This window comes from Danio rerio, chromosome 10 (genome assembly GCF_052040795.2).
Source record: "Danio rerio strain M-AB ecotype USA chromosome 10, GRCz13ab, whole genome shotgun sequence".
Taxonomy (NCBI): Eukaryota; Metazoa; Chordata; class Actinopteri; order Cypriniformes; family Danionidae; genus Danio; species Danio rerio.
Window position 1 is genome coordinate 25,647,973 of NC_141030.1, and position 27,559 is coordinate 25,675,531.

At 33.0% G+C, this 27,559-nt stretch overlaps 3 protein-coding genes across 7 annotated transcripts in view; 2 read left to right on the forward strand and 1 right to left on the reverse strand.

Moving 5' to 3' along the window:
* Positions 1–1,286: 1,286 nt before the first annotated feature.
* On the reverse strand, positions 1,287–5,431 carry ponzr2 (plac8 onzin related protein 2). The gene is given in 4 exon segments (NM_001386378.2): positions 1,287–1,989; positions 3,809–3,969; positions 4,263–4,376; positions 5,350–5,431. Coding segments are annotated over 3 exon segments (390 nt in total). The 5' UTR covers positions 4,369–4,376; positions 5,350–5,431; the 3' UTR covers positions 1,287–1,866.
* A 7,366-nt stretch (positions 5,432–12,797) lies between these two features.
* Positions 12,798–21,747, forward strand: LOC147835060 (uncharacterized). 2 transcript variants are annotated; one of them, XR_015501115.1, is made up of 3 exons: positions 12,798–14,573; positions 20,508–21,210; positions 21,264–21,604. XR_015501115.1 is itself a non-coding variant. In XM_087270555.1 (2 exons), the coding sequence occupies exons 1-2, from the start codon at positions 14,252–14,254 to the stop codon at positions 20,606–20,608; spliced, it is 423 nt and encodes a 140-aa protein (XP_087126681.1). In that variant the 5' UTR covers positions 12,798–14,251; the 3' UTR covers positions 20,609–21,747. The 2 variants fall into 2 exon arrangements, 1 of the variants encoding a protein (XP_087126681.1); XM_087270555.1 differs by having other exon boundaries at positions 20,508–21,747.
* Positions 21,748–24,956: 3,209 nt separating this feature from the next.
* nlgn2b (neuroligin 2b) overlaps positions 24,957–27,559 on the forward strand; it is a 333,407-nt gene continuing 330,804 nt past the window's right edge. For 3 of the 4 annotated variants that reach the window (XM_087268665.1, XM_087268672.1, XM_087268666.1), the window contains exons 1-2: positions 24,957–25,072; positions 25,574–25,681. The gene's annotated coding sequence lies outside the window, so the exon portion shown is untranslated. Of the gene's footprint in view, positions 25,434–25,573; positions 25,682–27,559 lie in introns of all 4 variants that reach the window. The other variant, XM_087268667.1, reaches the window with a different exon arrangement.

A 27,559-nucleotide genomic window follows, 5' to 3' on the forward strand; every position in this document is an offset into this window, starting at 1 on the left:
GGAGCTAAAATTCCAACAGAGTCGTGGCTGATGCCAGACCCTTCTCAATAATTCTGACTTCAGCTGTAGCCTATTTGCAAATTCTTCTTCCTCCTTAAAAATCATGTATAGGGAAGAGTTTGTTTATATCTTGTGCTGCAAGGATGTTTTTTTTTTTTTTCCTTGTCGGTATGTCGTTTTGCAGGTACGCCATCACTTGCATTTTCTTTTCTTTTTTGCATGGTATATAAAATGTCCAGCAGGGGGACACACAATATCAAACATCCTTGCATTAAAGAGACAGCTCTGCTAAAAATGAAAATTCACTCGCCTTCAATTGGTTCCAAACATTTAAAAGTTTCTTTTTCCTGTTGAACACAGAAGACAATTTGAAGAATGTTGGAGTCAGCAGCCATTAGCATCAATAGTAGGAAAAAGGCGACTGCTTACCTCTCAGTGAGGGTGAACTATACTTTTTAAATAATATATTTTATTTAACATTTATAAGATTTTTAACAGCAATGCAAATAACAAAACAATACAGTATTATTATTATTATTATTATTAATAATAAATTAAATAATAATAAAAAGAAGGGATCATCTCTATCTCAAAGAAATATATACAGTTTTAAACATATAACATGACAATACTCGCACTGATTTTACAAAGCCAGCGACATATATATATATATATATATATATATATATATATATATATATATATATATATATATATATACGTTTCAAATAAAAGCGAGGATTGACAAACTTAAATTTCTAGATTCCAAATAGTCTTAAGATGTGTTTAATTGTGGCTTCAGCTTTTTCCTGTGAGATTTCAAGAAGTGTTTGCTCCATTTGAATAAAAAACAAACTGGTTCAACCATAACAGGGAGACTTTGGATATTTCCAATTAAGTAAGATCATTTTTTTAGCTGTAATCATGTTAACCATCAGGACTTGCTGTTGAGTTAAAGGGAGGGCTTCAATTATATTAGAATATCCAAAAATAGGTGAACTATACTTATAGGGATTAAAAAGTCATGTTATAATGAAAATAATAATAATGTGACAGTGGAGACTAAAAGTTACAATGAAGCAGTAGACTATTACTAACCATATATACATACAAAATATCAAGGCAACATATTTTTACAGAGCCAAAAACAATAAAGAGTCAGAGAAAATGATCAATAATTTATTAAATACCAACAAAAACTTGTTGAATAACATAAGTGAAAGATATTGGAGATTTTCAGTCTCACAATAAAGACAAATGGGAAAAGCAACATGGGCAACAAAAAATCTTTTCATATAAACATTTATTGTGCCATAAATTATATACAACATTTCAACAACATTTCCATAAAGATACATTCAATGCAAAAAAAAAAAAAAGAAGCTGAATCAAACTAACCTTGTGAGTCCATTGTACTTATATTATGTTAAACTGACAATCAGCTTGCATAACTTATAAAATTAAGTTAGAACAAGATTAACTTAGTTTAGTAAGTTACAATGACCTAAAACATATAGGACTAATTGATGATAGAATTTCTTACAGTGTAATAATATGTCATTTTATTAGTGATGCTGATTAGAAACTATAATGATAAGATGGATATCTTGGTAAACATTACAATATGTGACAATATATCCATCTTTTTCTTTCCATTAGAAAAAGCTAATTTAAATAGCATTGTGTTTAATCACAAAATACATCAAAAGAGATGTAAAAACAATGGCATCGTATGATATAAATGCATAATAAAATGACCAGTCGATAGTAAGTATTTATAACCCCTGATTCTGACATATTGTTTATGATTTTCTTCATTTTAAGGACCTCCGCCCGCAGGCATCTTTGCAGTAGTGTAATAAGACTTCATAAATTTCTAGTGCGAACAAGAGCAATTTGTAGATCCCGTTCTTTCATTTCTCTGGACATTTGACACCAAACACAGGGTCTGCAGAATGTGGACAACACACAGTCATTACACATGGTGCCCTGCAACAAAAATAAAAGAACAAAAAAAGTTAGGTTGGTAAAGTTTTCAACAACAAAAGTTGCCAGATCTCATAATACAAAATTAGTAAATAAATGGGAAGAACCTGCTAATTAACAGATATTTTACTAGTAACAAATATTAAATTGTAATTCACTTTTAATTTTTTTATTAGTGTTTAATTATTAGGATTCTACCACTTATTTTCTCTTGGTTTTAATACTCCTTAAATAATGTTTTTTTTTTTAACAGTTACATAACAGAACAGTTTTTTTAACAGAACAGTTCCTGTTACATTTTACTTTCTTCTCTCTTTAATAATCACAGCACTTTGGTCAACTTAGGTTGTTGGTGCCCTAATGTATTATAATATCGTATTGTACTTATTTATTACTAGTTTGGAACTAATCAGTACTTAAATCGATGAATAAATACTAGTATCTGATAAATAAATGAGTATCTTATAAAATAGTATGTATAATAGTACTTGGTGTTTTTTTTAGTACTTTTTCTTAATAAATAAGTAAATGATGTACTACTCACAACTGGAATACACATTAGGTAGCAACAGTTTACATAAATAAAAACATTAAAAAACTTAAAAACCTAAACCCAAATCACATATACAATATGTCAAAGAAATGATGTCTTAAGATAAGCTCAATGTCATTTAATAGTAGAAGCTTAACAAGCTTTTTGTTTTGTTGACCCAGAATTATATCCGTTTGAACCTTAAAATATAAAATATTGCATTTTGAAACATAAGTTATTAATGCAATCTGACACCTACTGAAGACTAAGTAAAAACACAAACTGATTTTATAAACAATATTAATAAATGATGGTGTTTGCAACCATTATAAAACGCAATGAAATATGGAAAACAACATAATTTTTTGTATTAATACATATAAAGAGGTTAACATGAAAACAATTAAAGTTAAAACAGAATAGTTGATATCTCAATGAAAGATCTTTATAAAAGTAATTGGCTGTTTTTTTTTTTTTTTGTATTATTTGTCACTCGTGACAATATAATAGTTATAAGTATGAAACAAGTACTATGTACTAGTATCTAATAAATAAGAACTAGTATATAATAAATTAAACCAGTGCTAGAATGATTTAAAAACAAACCTGCTGACTAACACTATAATTAAAATGACTAGTACGTAATGGGAAAATACTAATATCATAAAAATGAAAATTGACTCATTTTCTCATCCTCAAGTGGATCCTAACCTTTATGAGTTTCTTTTTTCGGTTGAACATAAAAAAATATTTTGAACAAAGCTGAAAACCTGCAACCATTGACTTTTGCTTCCATGTAAACAATTGCTGTGTTCCACACAATCGATTTGTGTTTGGACAAAATAAAGGAATTGGGTTTATTATTTTTGAATTATTATTATTATTATTATTATTATTATTATTATTATTTTACAAATGTAAATGGATCGAAAATTTAAAAATTAAGTTATGCCACCAAAAAAACTCAAGAGTTCTGTTGTTTTACCTCATTTTAAATAGTTTAAATGACCTCAGTTTAAATAGTAGTTTAAACAAACAGAAAACGTCGTTTTAGCGTAGGAAAAATACTATGGAAATCGCTGGCTACTGGTTTACAGCTTTCTTTAAAATATCCTCCTTTGTGTTCAACAGAAAAAAGAAAAAAATGATGGGTTTAGAACAAACGAAGGGGGAGTAAATAATGACTGAATTTTCATTTTTGGCTGAACTGTCTCTTTAAAGCATATACTTTGGAATTTACAGTTACTGTGAAATAATCTATCAATTTAAATTTCTACTTGTGGATCTCACCTGTATGCCATACCGCTGTCGCATCGAGGTCCTAATCGACATGGTGATGGGTGGAATCATTCCGCCACAGAAGATATCCAGCAGAGGGAGACATAAACACTCACCATAGTTTCTGGCTTGAATGCATGTGTAACACGAGAAACACCAGAAAGCAAAGCAACCTGTCATCATATAAAAAAAATAAATAAATAAAAAGACACAATAATAACATGTATTAGAATATTTTGCATGTTATTGCAACACAAACTACAAACTATGTAGGCTGTTAGTTTAATGTATTAGCGGTAAGCTCAAAACGTGTTGTTGTTTTAAGATGGTTCTGATGACAGCAGCATTTCTCACAAAACTTTTGTGAGATGAAATGAAGACATACAGGTTTATAGTTGCGGTGAATCATTCCTTAACATTCCACTTGTTTTTGTAAAAGGCTTATACGTATGTAAAATATACTTACATTCAGGCACGTCATCGCAGCAGTCACAAATATCTGAACCCCAATGATCAGAATGGGCAGAGATCATTGTAGGCTGGGGCTGTGTTATTACCATTACATTCGACATGCTTACAGCTAAAAATGTACAACAGGCAGAGAAACATAATATGATTTTAGTATGACAAAAGCATACATAAGCAATAATAATGCTAAAACCTTATTTATTTTAAATGTACAGTGTGAAAAATGTCAATAAACTTTTTTTTGTAATTCACAGTTTTCTGCTTGATTGTGAATTTCATTTTTGGACCATTTTCTCTGCTCTGTCAACTCGTGATGTTAAAAAATCAACTCTAAAGTGACTTTTATTGACATTTTAGTAGTTTGAATTGAAATATAATGGATAAGAAATAATATGTACATAAATAAGTTTGTAAAATAACAGACTTAATATAATTAACTGATAAAAATGTTCATAAAAGTCACTTTTTTAAGTTAAAAGTTGTTGGATGAAACATCAATGTCCCATGATGTAATTCAAAAGTATAAATAAATGAGGGAAATTAAAAAAAAAAAAAAAAAAAACTAGAAACATGAGTTAAAAAAAACAGAAAACTGCTAATAAAATCTGCTAATATTTTTTTTACAGTGCCATATATAGGTCAAATATAGTGATTGGAAAGATATTCAGAAAGTCTAAAGATGAAATGACATTTATTAGTCATTAAATAAACATTTCTAAATAAGCCTGACGATTTTTTTTTTTTTGGAATATAAACTACTGTTACAGTGAACATTTTAGTCAGTGTGTTCTGTAAATCATGGTCAATTTTTTATTTTTGTCCAGAAAAAAAGCTATGGCATATTATAATGTATAAAAAACAATTACCTAAAATTCAACCCTGTAATACACTTTTATTGTTATTAAAGCATCTTTTACTCATATAACATTATATGCATATTAACACTTTAAAATCCTAATAGATTAATCCATCATTCACAGTGAAAATAGTAAAAATATATACAAAATATGTAAAGTATTAAAAAATACAAAGCGCAGATGATAAGAGTACTTCAATATGATCTGTATCAGAAAGAGTACACTCACCTTTTTGTTGGCAGATCCAACGTCATGGAAAGTATCTACTGTTTCTAAATCTGCGATTAGTATCTTGCCTTTATACAGGAACAAAAGGAGAAAAGTATTCACTCTAAAGATAAACTTCCTCGACCTGCTCAACCAGTTCAGGTCAGGGTTTTTAGGCATTACGCTTAAAAAATCACTCATGAAACAGGGTGGAGAGCAACACTGAATGCTCTATTGCATATAAAAAAATTACTGATATGGAAAAATATACAAGTGTTGATGAAAATGATTAATTAAATCATTCGAAAGCGCTCATTACAAAGAATCATTACAAGTATTTTGAAATTGTTCAATCTAAGAATGCAGTTTGGCAATTGGACAAATTACTCTCCATCACAACTAAATCAGTAAACTTCCTCATTGAAATTCAGTGAGGTTTGTGTCGTATGACAGCAGTGTTTTTAAGGCCTTTCGAACTGTCTCTGCTGAGGTAAAGGAATGTTAGCAGTAACATCAATTAAACATGTCCCATAATTGCCTCTTCCTCATTAAAAATGCAATATTTTAAGGACTGACCCGGTTACATACTGCAAACTGTTTTGACACCATGCAGAAATACTGAAATGATTATGAGAGTCATTATATGATCTTTAACAAAGGCAAATGGTTGCTTTTGTTTTCAGAGGTTAAAAGTTGCAAGATTCATCAGTAAATATTTCAAACATTTTTTGTGTTGCTGAATACCAGCGAAGTACTAGTATATAATAGATATATACAGTGAGGGAAGTAAGTATTGACCATGTCATGTTTTCCTAGTGATATTTCTAAAGGAGCTGTTAACATGAAATTAAACCAGACTTTGATGAAAAAATCAAACAATGCAAATACAAAAAATCTGAAAAAAAAAAAAAAGTTATGTGTAATAACAATGTAATGACAAAACTACTAGCCCAACATTGGCTGCCTCCACATAATTTGGACACGTACAAGTGGTTGGTACAACTTCAGGACATTATAATGTTGAAATGATCCACAGCTCGAGTAAACTTGTTACAAATAAGTACAGTAAAGATCTGGACTGCAGCTGCTGACAAAATCTCCATGTTTATTGCTCAAAGCAATGATCAGGATCCAGAATGATTGCCTTATTTTGTATAATTGATACTTGATCCTTTTGTTTTTTGTTTTTCTTTTAACTTCTATTCATTGGATACCCTGGTTAAGAGAGGCTGCAGGGGGTAGTTGGATTTATTTATTTCATTATATTGTTTTTTATGTTTTGTTAACAATAATAATTAAAATAAAATACAATAAACAATGGAATGACACAACGAGAAAGCACTGAACTACTGAAATGTATTTAATACTTCATATAAAAGGCTTTTTTTGGTAATGGCAGCTTAAAGACACCTCTCATATGTAGAATTAAGTTACATGAATTGCTCAGGTGTGTTTTTTTCAAAGAGTTACATAGGGTGTAAAAGTCTTGATGGTTCTGTGGGTCTCGACTATTAAATCTGATCTTTAATTTGTATTTGTGATTGAATTCAAGTTAGGTGATTGGCTGGGCCATTCTACAGCTTTATTTTCTTTTTCTGAAACTCTTTGAAAGTTTCCTTGGGTGTGTTTTGGATCATTGTCTTGCTGAAATGTCCACCCTGGATTCATCTTCATCATCCTCCTAATGTAGATATTGTACTGTAGCAGCTAATATTTATTTACAATGAAAAAGGGCAGAGGGTTGCTGAATAACTTCTGAGAGATTTTAGAAGGCATTATTTATCATTAATGATCAATTTAAAGAGTTGTGTGTGTGTGTGTATATATATATATATATATATATATATATATATATATATATATATATATATATATATATATATATATAGGTATGATTAAATTTCAATTAATGGCTGTTTGCAGTTTGCAATACGATGTATTTTTGGATCTGTTATATAATGTACAACTGGAGTCAAACATGTTTTATGTCAAAGATGCCAAAAGGATAAAATATGTCTCATGTAAAGCTCATACATGTATCATGTAAAAAGAAGAGATAAGTAAAAGAGGAAATAAGTTGAAGTAATAAATGAATGATGTGTGTGATAATGGGTGGGGAAAATACAAAGCTTGTGCTTCATCCCGCTCCATTTCGACTGTGTCAATATATTTTGTTTAAATTGTTGTTTTGTGTATGATTTTCTGTTCGAAATAAAATAAATAAAATCAAATTCAAATATGGGCAACGCAGTGGCGCAGTAGGTAGTGCTGTCGCCTCACAGCAAGAAGGTCACTGTGTTTCCCAGTGATGGGTTGCAGCTGGAAGGGCATCCACTGCATAAAACAAAAAATCAATTTTAGCTGTTGCCTGGGCTTTCACTGCTTTTCTACACCTCCCTTTCTTCATGTGTTCAATACATTTTCTCTGCGTCATTTTGTTTTATTACACATAACTTCATTTGTAAACTCATTAGATTTGCTTCATTTGCATATATGGATTTCTTTGGTTGTTACCAACATCAAAATTTCAAACCAACAGCACCTTAAGAAATATGTTTTCTAAGAAAAACGGTGACATGCTCAATACTTATTTTCCAACTGTGTGTGTGTGTGTGTGTGTGTGTGTGTATATATATAAATATATTTAAATATAGTAAAATATAGTTGAAGTCAGAATTATTGCCCCCCCGTTTATATTTTTCCCCAATTTCTGTTTAACAGAGAGCAGATTTCTTCAACACATTTCTAAACATTATAGTTTTTTGTTTTATCTTTGCTATGATAACAGTAAAAAATATTTTACGAGATTTTTAAGACACTTCTACACAGCTTAAAGTGACATTTATAGGCTTAACTGGGTTAATTAGGTTAACTAGACAGGTTAGGGTAATTAGGCAAGTCATTGTATAACGATGGCTTGTTCTGTAGACTGTCTAAAAAAAAAAGCTTAAAGGGGCTAGTAATTTGGTCCTTAAAATGGTGTTTAAAACATTAATAACTGCTTTTATTCTAGCTGAAATAAAACAAATAAGACTTTCTCCAGAAGAATAAACATTATTAGACATGCATAGAAAATTTCCTTGCTCTGTTAAACATAATTTGGGAAATATTTAAAAAAGCAAAAAAAATTCAAAGGGGGGCTACTAATTCTGACTTCAGCTGTTTATATAATTTTATTTGTTTCTATCCTCTTGTGTCATTTAATTTTGAGGTATGCGATGCAGGATCTTTAGCTGTTATGAAATCTGTATTTATCGAAGGCATGAATTAAAGAAGCACATGGTGACCTGTGTCCCCTTCAGTAATCTCAGAGACAGATGAGCATGACTACAACTTTCTCTACAGATTTATTAGTTTGCTTCCAGGATTAAACGGGGTAAATATTAAGCTGGAGTACAGATGTGCTTACAGGAGTCATGATGTAACAGGGTGTGGGATCAAGATATTTTTGAGTGATCACGAAATGCTCTTTCTGTCTCTGTTGAAATGTTTGAAAATACAACATCTATTCTGAACAATTAGAATACAATAAATGAAACTGTTTCTGAAGTGTTGAAAAGATGTTCCAGGGGTTTTAGGGTGTGTTCACTCTTGGCAAGCTATGGTTCATAACAAATGCTGCTGTGATTGCTCTTTTAGTGTGGTTTATTCGATTAAATGTGAACTCTGCCCTCCAAACCCTGGTGTACACCAAACGAGTGGATCTCGGTCTGCTTCCAAACAAGCTCTAGTACAGTTTGACAGAATATTGAATGCAACACAGATCAAATGCATTTAAATGAATATAAAACAGGACAAGAATTTACAACATGCAATCAGGAAAGTATACGCAGCATACCTGACTTCACTCATCATAGTTACTGTTGACAAACAGCTTAGTAGGTGTTGTAAAAGATTTCCATTTGCTGTGCTGACTCATTTTTAAGACATTTTCTAAGCTCTTCGGAAGTTCTCCTTTGATAAAAATAAGCACAGAAGAACATTTGGTTCAGTACTAGAGGAAACTTGTTTTAATGTTGAAAATAAATAAATAAATAAATAAATAAATAAATAAATAACTCTGAGTGGAATTAATATCAGTTTAATATGAAGATCACATCATTTATACTTTACTGTAACAACAAAACGGTAAGAAATATATTTGGTGCTATTGTTTATTGGATTATTAAGTGACTCAATCCTTTGTTGTACTTTTTAAAATAAAAACAAGATTTTGTAATAATTGTGTATCCTATAATTTGTTGCCGGCGACGCAGTGGCGCGGTAGGTAGTGCTGTCGCCTCACAGCAAGAAGGTCGCTGGTTCGAGCCTCGGCTGGGTCAGTTAGCATTTCTGTGTGGAGTTCTGTGTGCATGTTCTTCCTGTGTTCGCGTGGGTTTCCTCCAGGTGCTCCGGTTTCCCCCACAGTCCAAAGACATGCGGTACAGGTGAATTGGATAGGCTAAATTGTCCATAGTGTATGAGTGTGTATGAGTGTTTACTGTGTATGGATGGGTTTCCCAGAGATAGGTTGCAGGTGGAAAGGCATTTCCTGCGTAAAACATGTGGTGGATAAGTCGGCAGTTCATTCTGCTGTGGCAACCCCGGATTAATAAAGGGACTAAGCTGAAAAGAAAATGAATGAATGAATAATTTGTTGCCATAGTAACTTATTGTTTCATTGATTACAACAACCTTTTCCTTGTTTAGTACAGCATGCCTGTGTCATTACCATAATTTTAAGATGACAACACATGCTCTACTCACAGCTGTTTACATCTTTGGACTCTGAATTCTGTATTTATAATGAATCTATGACACTCATGTGGTATAATGGTCATGTGGTGCATTGTAGCTCTCTTAAAATTTCACAGTTTACAATGGAAGTCATTACAAGTAATTATAAGTTGTACAAGTATGTGAATGCTATTTCTGAATCTTGTAATTATAGTACAAAGATATTACATGAATGAAAAGCAAGGCAATTCACAAGATTCAGCAGACCATGAAACCATCAATTGACTAGCAAAGATTTCACAGAAACTCACATAAAGGATCTGACAGTTGACCTTGCTTGTTTGGTGGTTTAACATCTTCAAGTCAAGTCAAGTAAAGTCAAGTCAAGTTGAGCTTTATTTTCATTCCGCTATATGTGGACATACAGAGGAATTAAATGTCATGTCTCACAGGACAACGATGCTACATTAATTAATCATAAATACAAACACAACACTGAACTAAAGAGCTATATATTTAAAAAAAAACATAACACAACTAATTTATACTATAAAACACCTAACTATACTCATAGGACAGGCCATACAAGTATTTTTACATGAAAAGACATAAAAGCACCGTTTTGTTGGGCCACAAAAAGCCGCTGCGTCTGGACGCGCCACCTTGCTGCTTTAATTAATGTGCTTGTTGCCCTCTGTTTGAGACATTCTGATTGTCTTTAATTTAATATTGCTTATGCTACATTGCATTCATGAGAAATATTCTGTTTTGGCTTAATTTTCAGAAAACTGTTAGATTAGTATCTTATTGTGATTGTCGATTAAATAAATGAGACCAAAAAAATACAGTTTTTTATTATTCATTCATTTATTCATTTTCTTTCGGCTTAGTCCCTTTATTAATCGGGGTCGCCACAGCGGAATGAACAGCTTACTTATCCAGCATATGTTTTTACGCAGTGGATGCCCTTCCAGCTGCAACCCATCACCGGGACACACCCATACACTCTCATTAACACACTACGGACAATTTAGCTTACCCAATTCACCTATATTGCATGTGTTTCTTGTTCGGGAAACCGGAGCCTACATGGAGAGAACATGCACACTCCACAAAGAAATGTCAACTGACACAGCCGAGCCTCCAGCCTGATCTCACGAGGAAACATAAGTATATTATGTTTTGTCAGTTTAGTGGCTAATTCGTATGAATTCGTTTAAGTTCAGTCATACGAAAATGTACAAGACTGCACCAAACCTCACACCTAACCCCAACCGTCATTGGGTAATGGGCAAATCGTCCTACAGCGAGGCTCAACCAATGACAGTAAAAAATATGGACGACGCGACAGCCCCTTTTGCCATTGAACGCCTTGAGGGCAAAACGCCTGCTTGACGGGCACAAACTGTCGCAAAAGACTGCTGAAATTGGAGCCAGACATGCGCAGAAGGACTGTCTGATGGAGCCAGAGGAGGAGCCGCGATAATGAGCGGAGTCGAGCTTCCAACCAAACGCTTTATGTAAAATCAACCACGCCCCCCGAACTTCTCACTCGACTGCCGGTGTCTGCACTATAACAAACGCTCACTGATGTAAATAGAAGCACTTACATTAAAAAAACACAATAATATACGGTTTAAAAACGGTGTGATGTAAGCTGTTAAACTTTAATAAAAGCAATACATGGTGGACTGCAGAAATAAACGATCTTTTATACACTCTAGCCTGAATATGAGCACAAATTATATATTCTCTTATTGTTATATTTGTTGTTGGTATTTGTTATCTTCATAGGGGTAGAAATAACACTTGTAAAATATGAACAATAACATATAAACAACACATACATTTTTAGAAAGGTTTTTATTTTTAATTAGCCATCAACAGAACCCAAAATATAGCCTACACACCATAACGATTTACCATGCGGGAACAATCGTGCATTTAGAAGATAAATACAGCAAGATTACTAAATATCAACAGGATATTTACACATCCCAACCCTGCAATTTGTCAATTTGTGCAAAAAAACTTTGCACTATTAATACAACGTCTATCTGCTGTAACATCACTAGTATATTGTTTATTCATTTTCGCTTGAATTGTTTATTTATTTAATTTTTTTGCCTCCGTTTTCATTTGGTTTATTCGATGCCTTCATTATATCTGGCAACGAGGAATTTACATTCTTTTTAATGTTAGCTGGAGTGTTCAAATAAAACGCCAACAGTAAATGATGTAAATAAATAATATCTAACATTTACAGCTCTATTAGGTTATATAAGATTCGATTTCAAGAACCTTATAATGATTTATAACAGCAAATTCAGTAGATCACTTAATAACATGCCAAAACTTAAAATGCAGAGACGTGCAAGTTCAAATAACCTTACAGGAGATCAACGTGGAGATTATTATTTAAACACAAAGAGAATAACTGCTAACGATCTCCTGTATACCCCGTACTTAAATGGGTTTATTTTATTGTGCAGTTTTATTGTCATTTTCGTATTTATTATTATTATTATTATTTAATACTTGTGCAATCGATACAGGTTTATTGTTATTTATTTTGTCCTTTATTTAAATAATTGCTATGCTGTTTGCATCTTTATTCAAAGGTTAAACTCAGTGATACACTTTGCGTTCACATAGTAGCATGCGTTTGTTGTTATATCAACAAAAATGGGTGTAATAACGTTAACAAATGTGAGGGTTTTATATAATGAAGATTCAATCGCGCCAGCTCCGGGCATCAGCGCATAACCTAGTCGCGGCGTCGCGGGCTGATTCCGGCTCGCATGCGGCAGCGTCTGCTCGCTCGGCCGCCGCATCTGGCTCAATTGACTCAGGCTGGAATCGGGCAGTGAGTCCAGGCATCCGGAGTAGGTCCAGCAGAGGTAGTCAGTCTGAGGGGTAAGTCTCCAGCAGGCAAGAACTGGCCCCAGTGTATTTTGCTATCTGGGTGGCTAGGCGTGTATTAGCAAACTAATAAAGCCCGAAAAAAGCTTTGACCTTAGCGAATAAACAGTGTTCCACCAGATCATGTATGTCAGAAACTGTAGTTTACTGCTGAACTCATTTTGTCATAGTAAAATATCACAGAAATCGAGTAATAACACTTCAGTCTTCTGCCGAAGCTCAGACGCCGCGCTTTGAGAAACTGTCAATCACAGCTGTCAATCACGATGACACGCCCAGCATTAAATTACTGCTAAAAACAAACTGTTTACAAAAATGAGGATCTGCACCTATTTCAGCACAATAACCAGTGCCTTAATCGACCAGAACCATCTTTCGGGACATTTTATTGCAAGTGTAATTAATTTTTTTATTTGGGCTCAAGTCTCCTTCATTAACACGGAGGAGGCGGGCTTTATGACTTGTACTGCAGCCAGCCCCCAGGAGGCGATCTAACGGCCGAGACCTTCACTCAAACGCAGGCTTGCGGCACACTTGGGCTCAACCAGCGATCCTTCTTGCTGTGAGGCGACAGCACACTGCACCACAGCGCCACCCTGTTTTCTATAGCATTTAAAAATTATTTAGAAGTTAAAGGTGTAGTTATCCTCAAAATAAATATTAAACTTGTTTTAGATCTCAGAATTCGGAAGATATTTTATTGCACATGGGCTAATAATTTTTTTCGGACAAATATAATAAAAAAATAATAAACACAAATAAATGTGATTTCAAAGAACTTAATATAATTTTTGGAGAGGCATATCGACGGAAAAAATATTACTGTTGTGGTAAAAGTTCATTATAGAGAATTCTTACAAACTGTAAATAACAAATTCCAGGAAACCTGCAGTAGCCCATTTTAAAGGATTTTTTTAAAATTAGGGATTACATACAAAATAGAAAAAGGGCACTGAATACTCGTGTTTGGCATCAGCAGAAAAATAAGTAATTCGAATAGCGTGAATAACTGATGTGCTTCTCAGAAAGAGGAGCTTTACGCATCCGGTCCGCTGCATCCTTTGACTGTAAGAGACAGAGAACACCAATCCGGTCATTACCGAGGGATGCTGGTCAAGAGCAGTTCAATTCTGCAGTTTTCCGCTTGAATAGCGAAGTGGAATGAAACACGAGCTCATCGCACAGACAAAGGCAAACTGCTAACATTGGGCAAACTAAATACCGGATAAATAAAATAACTGTTCTAGCCTCGCTCAGTCCGCCTGGTCGTCCTCTACTCTTCTGGATGCTGTACTGTTGCGGCGGCAGAGAGAAGGGGGAGCGGGAGCACACGGGCGCGGAAGAGGCGTTGATGAGCACCGGGGAAACGGACACCGTCACCGCTGGAAAAAGGGAAGAAAGTCCTGCGTCGGGGATGTTTGATACAACGGATATGCCCGAGCTCCTGCCGCCCTCCGAGCAACTTCAATCGGAAACTCGTGACTCGGAGTGCGGGATGCAGCATTTGCGGGTTGAGGTCAACAGTGACTGCTTGAGCCCCGAATCTCCTCAGAGGAGGTTAGGCCAGAGGGCCCCCAAACTCGGACAGATTGGACGTTCAAAGAGAGGTGAGTGCTAGTTTATTTTGATAAAGATAATTTAGGATGTATTCCCCAAATCTTACATCTTTCTGGACGGTCATTCCACCAAATGTGCATTTCAATTTTGAAAAAGCTGTTTATACCGAATTCAGTATGGCTTGGAAATAGGCTAGTGACATGTTTTAAAAGGTAAATGGGGTTATAACACGATTGACAGCTTTATTGCTCATCTAGCCTTGCACTGAAGGTCATAATATGTTGAAAAAAATATATATAGTCATATTTCTACAAATATTAGTCTTTAATAATCACCTTTAGCCTAATATAAAAACTCTTAGTAATTTTGCTAAAAATTATGTCACTTTATGCTGAAATAGAAAGGCATTCATTCATTTTTTTTTTTTTTCAGTTTAGTCCCTTTATTAATCTGGGGTTGTCACAGCAGAATGAACCGCCAACTTATTAAGCATATGTTTTACGCAGCAGGTGCCCTTCCGGCTGCAACCCATTTCTGGAAAATAGAAAGACATTTTAAAATATTTTGTTTTATTGTTATTATTATTATTATTATTATTATTATTCATAAATTTTTTGGCTTAGTCCCTTTATCAATCTGGGGTCGCCACAGAATGAACCGCCAACTCATCCAGCAAATGTTTTCCGCAGCGGATACCCTTCCATGTGCAACCCATCACTGGGGAACATCCATACACACTAATTCACACACATACATACAGACATTTTTTAGCTATACCCAATTCACCTGTACCACATGTCTAAACTTGTGGGGGAAACCGGTGCACCCGGAGGAAACCCATTTGAACACGAGGAGAACATGCAAACTCCACACAGAATTGTCAATTGACCCAGCCGAGGCTCAAACCCGACCTTCTTGCTGTGAGGCGATCGTGCTACCCACTGCGCCACCATGACGCCTATTATTATTATTACAAATAATTTGTTTTCATAAAACTATTTGTTTAAAAATTCATAAAGATAGTTATACTATTTGTCAAACTTGAAAAATGTGACATTTTATATACTTAAAAGATGACATAACATCTATTGGATTATATGCAGTTTATAATCTGATAACAATTTACATAATGATAATTAAAGGGATATAATAATCAGTTACTTATTTAAGGCAATGTATACTTCTGATTTTGATTGAACTTGTTTAAGCCACTGATTTCAATGGAATTAATGTTGTAAAACTAGAAATATAGTATTTCATTCACATCTTGAAATGCATTAAACACGTTCAAGTAAACGAAAGAAGTGCAGGGTTATTGAGTTGTTAAAAAGCTGATAGCTAGGGCCACACGGAATCTGCGCGCGCAGAATTCTGCAGAATTCTGTAGATTTTTAGCCCATCATTAATTCTGTTTATTTACTTGAGTAAATGTGTGTAAATCTAAATTAATAATTTTTTTAACTAATTACAGTAATATCATTGACTAATATGAAAATATTCATTTGATTTATGTACAATACAGTCTGTAAAGTAATATTTTCTGTCTTTTAGTAGATATATTTTATGAGAGACTTGCTTTGTTTACCAAATAAAGTGAATCTAATTAGATTTGCAATTTAAACATTAAATAAAAGTTAAAAAGCTCTTACTTTTTATTTAACTAAGGTTTTAGTTACGATACTCCCAAAATAATTCCGCAGATTTTTACCAAAATTCTCAACAGAAATAGCAAAAAACGTCCGCAGATTCCGTCTGGCCCTGCTGATAACTAAATAAACATAAAAGCATGAATAAAAATACAAAATTTTAGGTATTTTATTTTTAATATGAGCATCAACTGACAACAGAGAGCTGTGAACATGCAAATGTGTTGTTCAAGTAGGCCTAAATTATGGAACAAAATCAATGCCAAAAGTCTTGAATTAAAAAGCTTGTTGAATATCACAAACTGAAAAAAATAATACACCGTATTAACAAGTTCTTGCATTTTAATGACTTGAATTCCAGGGTTTGTATTTTTAGGTCCTGAAATTTAACATATCTGTTTATTTAAGTTGTGAATATTTAAACGAAAAATATTTCAAACACGTTTTCATACTTAAAAATTCAATAATTCATATTCAATTTTCAGATTTCACTTACAAAATATTCAATACCCTTTAAAAATACGATGTATAATATTCAAAAGGTCATTTTCAGTTCATTTTATTTCAGTTCTAATATTCGCTTCCATAAATTCAGTGGATCAAATTCGACTGATAAAATTCAACATTACATCCGGGAACTGCAGGAGAAGCAATAGATTGCAGATTGAAGATCGCCAGCTGCTCTAGCTTTCACCAGCAGGTGGAGATGGAATAATGTAAGATTTTTAACCCAGTAAACAGGCGAGAAAAAGGCTAATAAAGGCACAAAAGTAGCATTCAATTTTAATATCAATGCCTTGGACATTATAAATAATAAAAAGTATGAGTAAAATGAGTAAATGAGGTTTTAGTCATGTATATTTGCCCTTATGTAACGGAAGCCAGCTGGTGATCGCGTAAAGCTCACCCCTCGGATCCAGTGACAGACGTTGTTCTGCAATCTTATCGGAGCTTGTCTCCCATGCCGGCTCGTTACCTGCTCGGACCGGTGCGGTTACTTGCACATAAACCGTCTTTTGATGAATATGATGTTACACATTGTCTATCTTTATTGACTCTTTCTTCCATAGACGCGAAGTATTATATTGACAGCTAAAGAATATAGACGTAAGAGAAACAGGAGAAGAAATATTATAATAATAATACAAAATAGATAAACATTGACAGGGCTAAGAACAATTACGAACAAAGATTTTCAAAACCAGAGAGATTTTATGAGAATGTCACAAAACAGTTTACTTAAATGTTAAACAGAGTTCAGGTATGATTTAAGGTTGGTTATGGACGGGGCGTCTGATTTAAAATAATTTAACATGCGAATGCATTAAAGGAGCGTCTTCAGTTATTCACACAGAACCGTCTAATATGGCATAACTATAAGGAGTAATGTTTGCGCTGTTTAAACGCAGCTATGTCAGGATTGGGATAGGTTATAATTTAATTATTTAAATTATGATTGTTATTATTATTTTATGACATGTATTGGGCTATTGCGCTTAAATAAGTCATCCGTGATTCTAAATTAATATTTCTATTTATCCTTTTTAGCCATCACTTTGCTATCGTCTTTCTCTTCTTTTTTTCAAGTTTTTGGGGTTCTGCCACGGTTAAATGTTTGCAAAATGTCTTTAGTTTGTCCAGATTATTGCTTTTCCTCTAAAATAGAGACGAAGCAGAAGGAAAATAAATGAATTGATGAATGAATAAAATGATTGACGTTTTTATGCATGTGCTGTGCGGCTTGCTCACAACAAAGTCGAACGAGTGGCTGCGAGCTCCGGTGGCCAGTCAGAGCCAGCGCCCCACAGCAAACTGATTAAGAGATGCTGGTTGGCTGCCAATATATGATAGGAATTCTTCCAAAGTTTCAGATGACATCTGGGCGTGTGCATAATAATGTAAAATGTAAGTGAAAGTCATGACATTTGGCCAAGCATAAGAATCGCCTACAAGAGTGTTTCGATTATTATATTAATCATGACATATGTCATGCTTGGGCTTGTATGAATAACACCTCGCTGTTTACCATATCCGAAAGTGGAGCTGACGTCGGCGCGAAATTGCTTGTATAATTGTAAAAAGAGTGATGAATATTAATGGATTTCTTATATCTGTCATTTCTGATAATATAATTGATTTAGTGTGGGCTTATGAGTTTCCAACACAGCAAAAATGCATCCAGAATCCTAAACTGATAACTTTGTCAAGCAAAAATTATGATTTTATAAGCTACTGATTTAAAAAAAAAAAACAAGAAAAAAGAAACTATTAGCTACCCTAGCAATTGTTTATTTAAATATGATCATCTCAAAATATAAAATAAAAACATAATGGTTTGACTTTGTGAAATCATAAACCACACTTGCAGAAAAGAGTTAATAGAATAAATGAGCAAATACATTCTCTCCAGTAGATGGCGATTAAAGCTCAGTAACCTCATGATGAACACGGAGCTGCTTTGCAGGAACCCCTCAACCACGCATGTCAAACCACGCATTATAAACATTAATCTTATGAAACTAGCTCAAGTGACAACTATATTAAGTTTAAACCAGTTTAAATAAGTTTATGTTTAATAACTGCAAAAAAGATCAACATTGCTAATCATAAAATACAAACGGTCGCTGAAAAGTTATAAATAACGGTTTTCTCGTTTAATAAAAACAAAGTCAGTTATAACTGCCTATTATCAAACGACAGGCGACTCATTTTATTACTTATCATTGGCTGCGACATTGCCACTTTTGCGTTATTATCTTTTTCTCGCCTATAGGCTACATAACAATAAAACAATAATCTGGACAAACTAAGACATTTTGCAAACGTTTAACCATGGCAGAACCCCAAAAATTAGAAAAAAATGTCATACAATAATAATATTAACAATCATAATAATAATTTAAATAATGAAAATGTATAACCTATCCCAATCCTGACATAGCTGCGTTTAAACAGCGCAAACATTACTCCTTATAGTTATGCCATATTAGACGGTTCTGTGTGAATAACTGAAGACGCTCCTTTAATGCATTCGCATGTTAAATTATTTTAAATCAGACGCCCCGTCCATAACCAACCTTAAATCATACCTGAACTCTGTTTAACATTTAAGTAAACTGTTTTGTGACATTCTCATAAAATCTCTCTGGTTTTGAAAATCTTTGTTCGTAATTGTTCTTAGCCCTGTCAATGTTTATCTATTTTGTATTATTATTATAATATTTCTTCTCCTGTTTCTCTTACGTCTATATTCTTTAGCTGTCAATATAATACTTCGCGTCTATGGAAGAAAGAGTCAATAAAGATAGACAATGTGTAACATCATATTCATCAAAAGACGGTTTATGTGCAAGTAACCGCACCGGTCCGAGCAGGTAACGAGCCGGCATGGGAGACAAGCTCCGATAAGATTGCAGAACAACGTCTGTCACTGGATCCGAGGGGTGAGCTTTACGCGATCACCAGCTGGCTTCCGTTACATAAGGGCAAATATACATGACTAAAACCTCATTTACTCATTTTACTCATACTTTTTATTATTTATAATGTCCAAGGCATTGATATTAAAATTGAATGCTACTTTTGTGCCTTTATTAGCCTTTTTCTCGCCTGTTTACTGGGTTAAAAATCTTACATTATTCCATCTCCACCTGCTGGTGAAAGCTAGAGCAGCTGGCGATCTTCAATCTGCAATCTATTGCTTCTCCTGCAGTTCCCGGATGTAATGTTGAATTTTATCAGTCGAATTTGATCCATTGAATTTATGGAAGCGAATATTAGAACTGAAATAAAATGAACTGAAAATGACCTTTTGAATATTATACATCGTATTTTTAAAGGGTATTGAATATTTTGTAAGTGAAATCTGAAAATTGAATATGAATTATTGAATTTTTAAGTATGAAAACGTGTTTGAAATATTTTTCGTTGAAATATTCACAGCTTAAATAAACAGATATGTTAAATTTCGGGACCTAAAAATACAAACCCTGGAATTCAAGTCATTAAAATGCAAGAACTTGTTAATACGGTGTATTATTTTTTTCAGTTTGTGATATTCAACAAGCTTTTTAATTCAAGACTTTAGGCATTGATTTTGTTCCATACTAAATGATTTTTTAAATCTCATGTAATGCTTTTAATGGCTTTGTAATCTGATTATGATAATTTAAATCTGTAATACAATCTTTTATTTGTTCAAGTGATTGTTTACACACATTCTTGACAGATCAAAAGAAATCATTTTTGTATTAACTAATGCTACACCATAATTACACTGGACACACCCTAACAGAGGTCTAAAGCTGACACCATCATTCTTTTACTTCTCTTTTCTAGTGGTTATAGAGGATGAAGATCTGGATGATATCATGAACAACAACAACAACAACAACAACAATGGACAACTGCCAGTCCCTCTCAGCAGTGAACCATCCTGAGCCTCCAGATTCGTAATATTCTGGACCAGCTATTCATGAAATGCGCCCTTCTGCCATGAGACAGTTGGGACACTTTCAGCAGGAGAAAAGACAGACACCTCTCTCCCAGTATCAGATTCACACGAGATACGCATGCGTTTCAGCTGTAGTTTACTAGTCGCATGGCAGCAGCTGTCGGTCTACAACAGGCCACACAGGTGATTTGTTGCATAGCTTTTTAGATCAGAGCTCTCTCTGTGTGTGTCTGTGTGTAACACCCGTGCCTCCTAGAGGAAGAAATGTGCATTTGTTGGCTGAGTAACATATTTCTGACCAAAGGCGAAGACCGGCCACTGTTAATCACCTTGTCTAGCACTGTGCTGTTATAAAGATGCAAGTCTTTCATTTTAGTTTAATTTATTTAAAGAACTGATGGGAAGAATTACACAAAGTTCTAGCATTTGTAATTTTCTGTAGTTTCCAACTTTTTGTCCTACAGTATATTCAAGTCCACCATGTTTCAGGGTTCACAATTCCCTTAGCCAAAAATCAAATTTCCTTTCACTGACTACTGACTAAAAATATGAATTTGACCTATAATTAAAAAAAAAAAAAAATTATTGGTTTTAATGAACATACAAACGTAAACAAAAAAGGGCAAAGACAAATGTATCAGTAGACAAGTATAGCAGCAAAAGGCAAAGAGAAAAAAAATCAATAATTAAATAAATAAAAAAGTATTAATAATAAAGAAATAAATAAACATACAAACAAAATACAAAAAACATAATACACAAAGTTATGCCGTGGTTAAGGTCACACATATTGTAAAAAATACATCAGATGTGTTCATAGAGTCAGAGGATCATTAGAGGCATCCATATTTTTTGAAAGGCATCCCCTTTGTTTTTAAGTATTATGTATATTGTTCCAAGAGCATTGTTTCATTCAAGAGTTTTAAGAACAGTTTTATTGTTGGAGGTCTTTGTTGGTTCCAGTTGAGCAAAATGCATTTTTTGCTAGATAGGAGATGATGCCGAGTCTCTTTATAGAAATGGGATCAAGTGTCTTGTTCAGTACTGTACCAAAGAGGTATAGTGTTGGTGTGTTGTCCAATGGAACTTGCAAAGCTTTGGCTATAAAGTCCTGTACTGCTTTCCAGAAAAAAATTAGCTTTTTGCATTTCCAAAAAACATGCATAATTGATCCTGAATGTTTTACATCTGTGACACCTGGATGATACATTAGGGTACATTTTGCTCAAACGAAGTGGGGTCAGATACATCCTATGTATAAATTTATAATTTTGTTCAATTATTCTGTTATTGGAAAGGGAATGAGAGTATTCTGGCATATAGCCTCCCACTGATCGTCATTAAAATTAGATCCCAAATCTCTTTGCCACACGTTTTGTGATCTCAGTGAATTTGACCTATAATTAATGAAAAACAAATCAAGGTGATGTTGTGCTTGTAATTAAAAAAAAAAGTTTTAGTTTAAATATTAAAGTTGTCATTTTAGCCAAAAATCTTAAAATGTACACTTTCCTGGCATGTTTGCTTTAGTTTATATGTACTGCTTAGGAATGGGACGATAGCAAGGTTTTAAAAGCGCCAAAACTTTCCAGTTGTATGTGGATGCAGCCTTTATGATGCAAGCTGAAATTGCATCATATCTCCATCAGAAAAGATATGCAAACATGCTGCTTTAAATTGTGAAGAAATCTGTGTTTTTGAAACTAATGTAGACAGCTGAAGTCAATTATTAATTTTCATTATTCATCCTGACATGTTTACTGCTTCAAAACATTTTAAATGTTTCTCAAAACAAAATATTTTGTGTTCAAAGGGGAAAAAACTTGAAGTTTTTTTCAGGGTGTCCACGGGGTCTTAAAAAGTCTTAAATTTCCTAAACTAAATATAAGACCTTAAAATGTACTAAATTCACTGAAATATGCTGCTGTGGGTCTTAAATACTTTTAAACAGGTCTTAATTTTCACTAATTGTCCCACTAATTGTCCATGTAAAGCTATAGCCAATAGGTACAAAGTTTAATAAAATGTAACATTTAATAACTATTTAGCAATATGGTATAATTGTCTTCCTCACTATAACATTTGTTTTAACGTTTTCCATGTTTTAATGCATAAATTTATGTTGTGCATAAATTATGTTGGTTATAGCTTTTAAAACTTTGAGACATTCTGATTGTCTTTAATGTAATATTGTTTATGCTACATTGCATTCGTGAGAAATATCCTCTTTTGGTTTGATTTTCAGAAGACTTTTAGATTAGTATCCCATTGTGAGCGTCGATCAAATAAATGACACCAAAAATTACAGATTTTTTATATAGCATTTTAAAATTATTTAAAATTATTTAGTTAATTTTGGTGTTGGTACTCCCAAAATTAACTATGATTTAGACCTTAGAATTCCTAACATATTTGCTTGAACATTAGGAAACAAAATTAAATAAAAAAATTATGTATGTTGTGCATACATTTTGTTTATTAAAGCTTTTAAGTCTTTTTTTAAATAAAGGTTAGAAAAATAAATCTTTATAACTAGAGTTTGCTTGTTTCAACACATTATTTAAAATATGTAAGTAAGAAATAACTAGTTTTTAATTTTAATGAGGCAAGTAAAAAAACTAGTTATTACAGAAAATTATTGGTGTTTTGCCCTGTGTAAGTCTGAAATTTTATACATAATGGCCTTAAAAAGGTCTTAAATTTGACATGATGAAACTTGCAGAAACCCTGTTTTTACCCAGAAATTTAAAAAGAATATATTTTAGAGCAGTAATCACAATAATGTCAAACCATGAAACCGGGATATTTTTATCCAAGGTTATCATACCATCAGAATCTTATAATGGCCCATTCCAACAGCTTGGTGACTGCCAGCTGACGAGTGGGAAACAAATAAAATGGCACTGGAAAATAGCTTAACCATACCAACATGCAAAAGTGTAAAAAAAAAAGTGATAAAAACATGATTCTGTATAGAAAAATGACATTACAAAAATCAAAACTCTCTGAAATTCCTTGACTTTTAGACAAAAATAAATAAAATGTCCCAACTTTTAATGTCAGGAATAGACCTTTTAAACTCCTATGATATTCTAGAAATTGTATGACCCATGCAAACTCAACTTCATCTTTTATTTTTCCCAACATTTTATTAGCAGAAGAAAAATTAATTGGTTAAAATTAAAAAAAACTATGAATAATTTTCTTAATTCCAGTTGTTTAAAAAAATAAATGTACTCATTTGTTTTTAGAATTTTTAATATTCATTTACATTTTTCTTTTGTTTTTGTTTTATTAGTTTGTCTAGGCTATTTTAATTATGCCCCATTTTGAGAATCACTACTGAAGTCTTTGTATCTATAGCTGGTTTCAGGCCTGTAGACAGTGAAGCCCCACCCCTCACTGACAAAGGTCCAGAATTTGTCCCATACTTGAGCTTATTTGTTCTCTTTTGACTGCTATGCCACCAGGGTGAAAAGAACCCATCAAAAAAGGTTTAAGACCAACCGGAATCCTCTGTTGGCTGTTGCTTCAGCGTGACTAATGCTGATAGGTTTTGGCCAATGCTAACAAATATTTTTCATTAGTCCAACATACAGCAGTGCAAGAAAACATACAATCTGACGTAAGAGAAGTAATCTTTCCCTACTGTAGTGTTTTTAAATGAAGAAAACATGTTACAAGTAACTTTTATTCTAAATCTTGGACCATATTTTTGAAAAAAAAAATGGCCTATATTAAAATTTATTGCAGTAGTATATTAAAATTTATTACTACTATTTTGGTGGGGCAGCATGGTGGTGCAGTGGGGTAGCACAATTGCCTCACAGCAAGAAGGTTGCTGGTTCGAGCCCCGGCTGTGTCAATTGACATTTCTCCGTGGAATTTGCATGTTCTCTCTAATTTAAACAACTGCTTAAAATGTCACTAAAATGCAGTATTTAAATTTAATATTTCAATAAAAATGAGGCGTATAATTGCAAAAAGGTCCACTTTTTGAGAAAAAGAACCACCCCTTTCACCAGGCTGGCTATGGGTCTGGGTTTAGCCTTATTTTTGCACGCTGTATTAGTTATCACTTTGAAAAAAAGCTATGCACTTGATTGATTATTGCCATGCATTACTTTTGATCAAGTATGTAACAAGCTGATGTGATCAGATGGAGTGATTATGTGGCATGTATGAAGTATTTATACTGATTTATGTGTTGCTTGCATTCCGTATTTCAGCACTGGGGAAAAAGGACGTACACAAATAAAATGTAAATTTGACATCAAATGGTTAAAAACTTTTTCTGTCACAGTGTCAAACTGTTCCACCACTGTCCACTAGATGGCAACAAACACTAAAAAGTTCTGCAGTTTGGGTGTAAACGTCATTAACGGCTTTGCTGCAACAAACTTCAAAAGTTGTCAAAAATCTACCGATTTATCATCTAGACGGAGTGAAGGTGGGTTACGTTAAGAAATCTTTATGAATAATTAAGTTAATCTTACACAGTCCAGATAGTTATTTTTGGCGCCATTTCACTAGTAAAACTTGCTGAAAACGAATCATATTTTCCTGAAAAAACAACAACGGTAACGTTAATAACAAAATCACCATGGTTTTGCTTAAGTTGCTAACATTAAGGAGCTTGTGAAAGGTTATACAAACGGTATCAGTGTGACAGAAATCCATGTTCATCAACCGTACACATTTACTAAAACATGTTAATAAAGAGTTGATAGTCTATTTTGTAATATAACAATAAGCAGCCTGCAGTGGTAGATAAGCTACAAACTTGTTCCTTTTGGAAAGGCACGTGGTGGGTAAGTTATTTTTTTGTTTCTGTATGTGAACAAAACAGTTTACCTTAAAATATTAATATTGTTCACTGACAAAAAATATATATTTAAAATAAATTTAAAAAAGAATAAGATAACCAACATTTTATTGTGATTTTCTTCAGGGGTCTCAAGTCTGAATTAGCAGGGCCTACCATGTTTAGTTAAGGATTTGACTGAGGATACACTAGCAGGAATGAGCACTGATCGGCAGTAGAGAGCAAAACACACAGGTTAGTGATGGAGGAAAAGTACCTTATATTTTGTCTCACACATTAGTACTGGTGCAATTTCTGTTCAAAGCTGTTTTGTTAATCATATTATAGCTTATGATAGCATCTGAACCTGAAATTCAACTGGCAGAGTGGATAGTGGCCAAAAGTGATGTCTGCTACTAGGACATTTACGTGTCATTTTACAGAAACGTGCACTTTTTAACAAAATTTCTTTTTTTAACAAGATTTTTTTTTTTTTAGATTTAAATTTAAATCACATTAACCAATCACCTTGTAAAAAATACATAAATGACTAAATGATTTTTTGTACATTTATTTAAAGATCACATTCCATTTGTTGTCACCGGTGTTATTTGGCAATATTAAAAGTTTTCTAAAATTTTGTTACTTGTTTTTTTTCAGCACATGTAGTCAGTTGGAGAAAAATAATGATAATGTAACAAATAAGGGGATTATGTTTTATTTCTTTTAATCAGATTTGTTAAAAGTGCTATTTCACAATGTTAGTTCATTTCTGCAACCATACATTTAGGCCTATCAGCATTGCTATTTTTTTGTTGTGCAATATATTGCATCAAAATATATTGCGATAAACAATATTATTGTTATTTTAAAGCCATTTTAAGCCACTCATTATATATTGACAACATACTGTAAAATCATCAAGATGCAAGTACACTCTTCCGAAGAACACAATATTTTATTTTTAAGAATATTTAATTTATTACAGTCATTTTAGCAATTTAATAATTATACATTGGATTCAGAATGTGAAAACGCATATACTAAATAAATAGTAATAAATGCAAGGTAAAAAGTAATAGAGGCTGCGAAATCTTTTACCTGATCTATTTTCAGTTGTCAGGCACGCACATGATGATATACTAAAGTAATTTATAGTAAATACTATAGTGTTTTTAACCATACTGACACCTTCAATAGAGACAGATGTTGCTTAAATAGTTTTTTTGTATGGACGATATATATATTACATCACCAAAAATGATTGAGGTCATGTGTTGTGTGATAAGTTGATATATTGACTATTGTGTAAGAGCTACCTGTACATACATTTGCTATAAAAATTAAAGTATTTGAAAAACATCTATAAATATAGAACATTTATATAACTTAACTACAAATTTTGAGTCTAGCCGAATTCAGTCGATGTAAAATTAGTATCTTTTAAAATATTACGTATCTCAACACATTTTTCTAACAGAGAAAAAAACACCAGTGACACAAATGAATCACCAGTGATAAAAACATGATCTTCAGTGGTGTTACCCAAAAGAAAAGTGACACCAGCAACAATTTATAAGAAAATTGCATTTTACAAAATATCTGCTGCAAGGTGTTACCATGTCAAAAGTCATAATACTAAATCACTCACAGTTTTGACAATTTCTTAACAATAAAGGAGGTCACACCAATTACACTAACTAAAGCTTCATGTGGATTTGCTCACATAAATTTCTGATAAGTAAAAAATGGCAGTGGAGTTACAATGGACTTTTTTACAGATCTGCAGGAAATAGGTAGATGGAAGTCATGTCACTAGAGTAATTTTTATTCCAAAATAAGACTTTTGCTAATCTGGAACACCAGTGATAACTCCAGGGAACTACTTTCATGATAGATTATATAATATTTCTTTGGTATTTTCTTTTAAAATGTTATTTTATATTTTATTGCTTTAATGCAGGGGTTTTCAAAGTGTGAGGCACGCCTCCCCTGGGGGGCGCCAAAGCATGTCATGGGAGGCGCGGGAAAAAATATTATATAATAAAAATTAAGTTTAATTATTATATGTATTTTTTTATTATTTTTAAACGTTTTATTTAAACAAAGCTAAAAAAAAAAACGCGTCAAATA

What these genes read in the sequence shown, in the direction of transcription:
- LOC147835060 (XM_087270555.1), top strand. Translation starts at nt 14,252, where the DNA reads ATGCTGTACTGTTGCGGCGGCAGAGAGAAGGGGGAGCGGGAGCACACG. An exon ending in GATTGGACGTTCAAAGAGAG is followed by an intron (nt 14,574 to 20,507) that starts GTGAGTGCTAGT and finishes TCTCTTTTCTAG; the next exon opens with TGGTTATAGAGGATGAAGAT.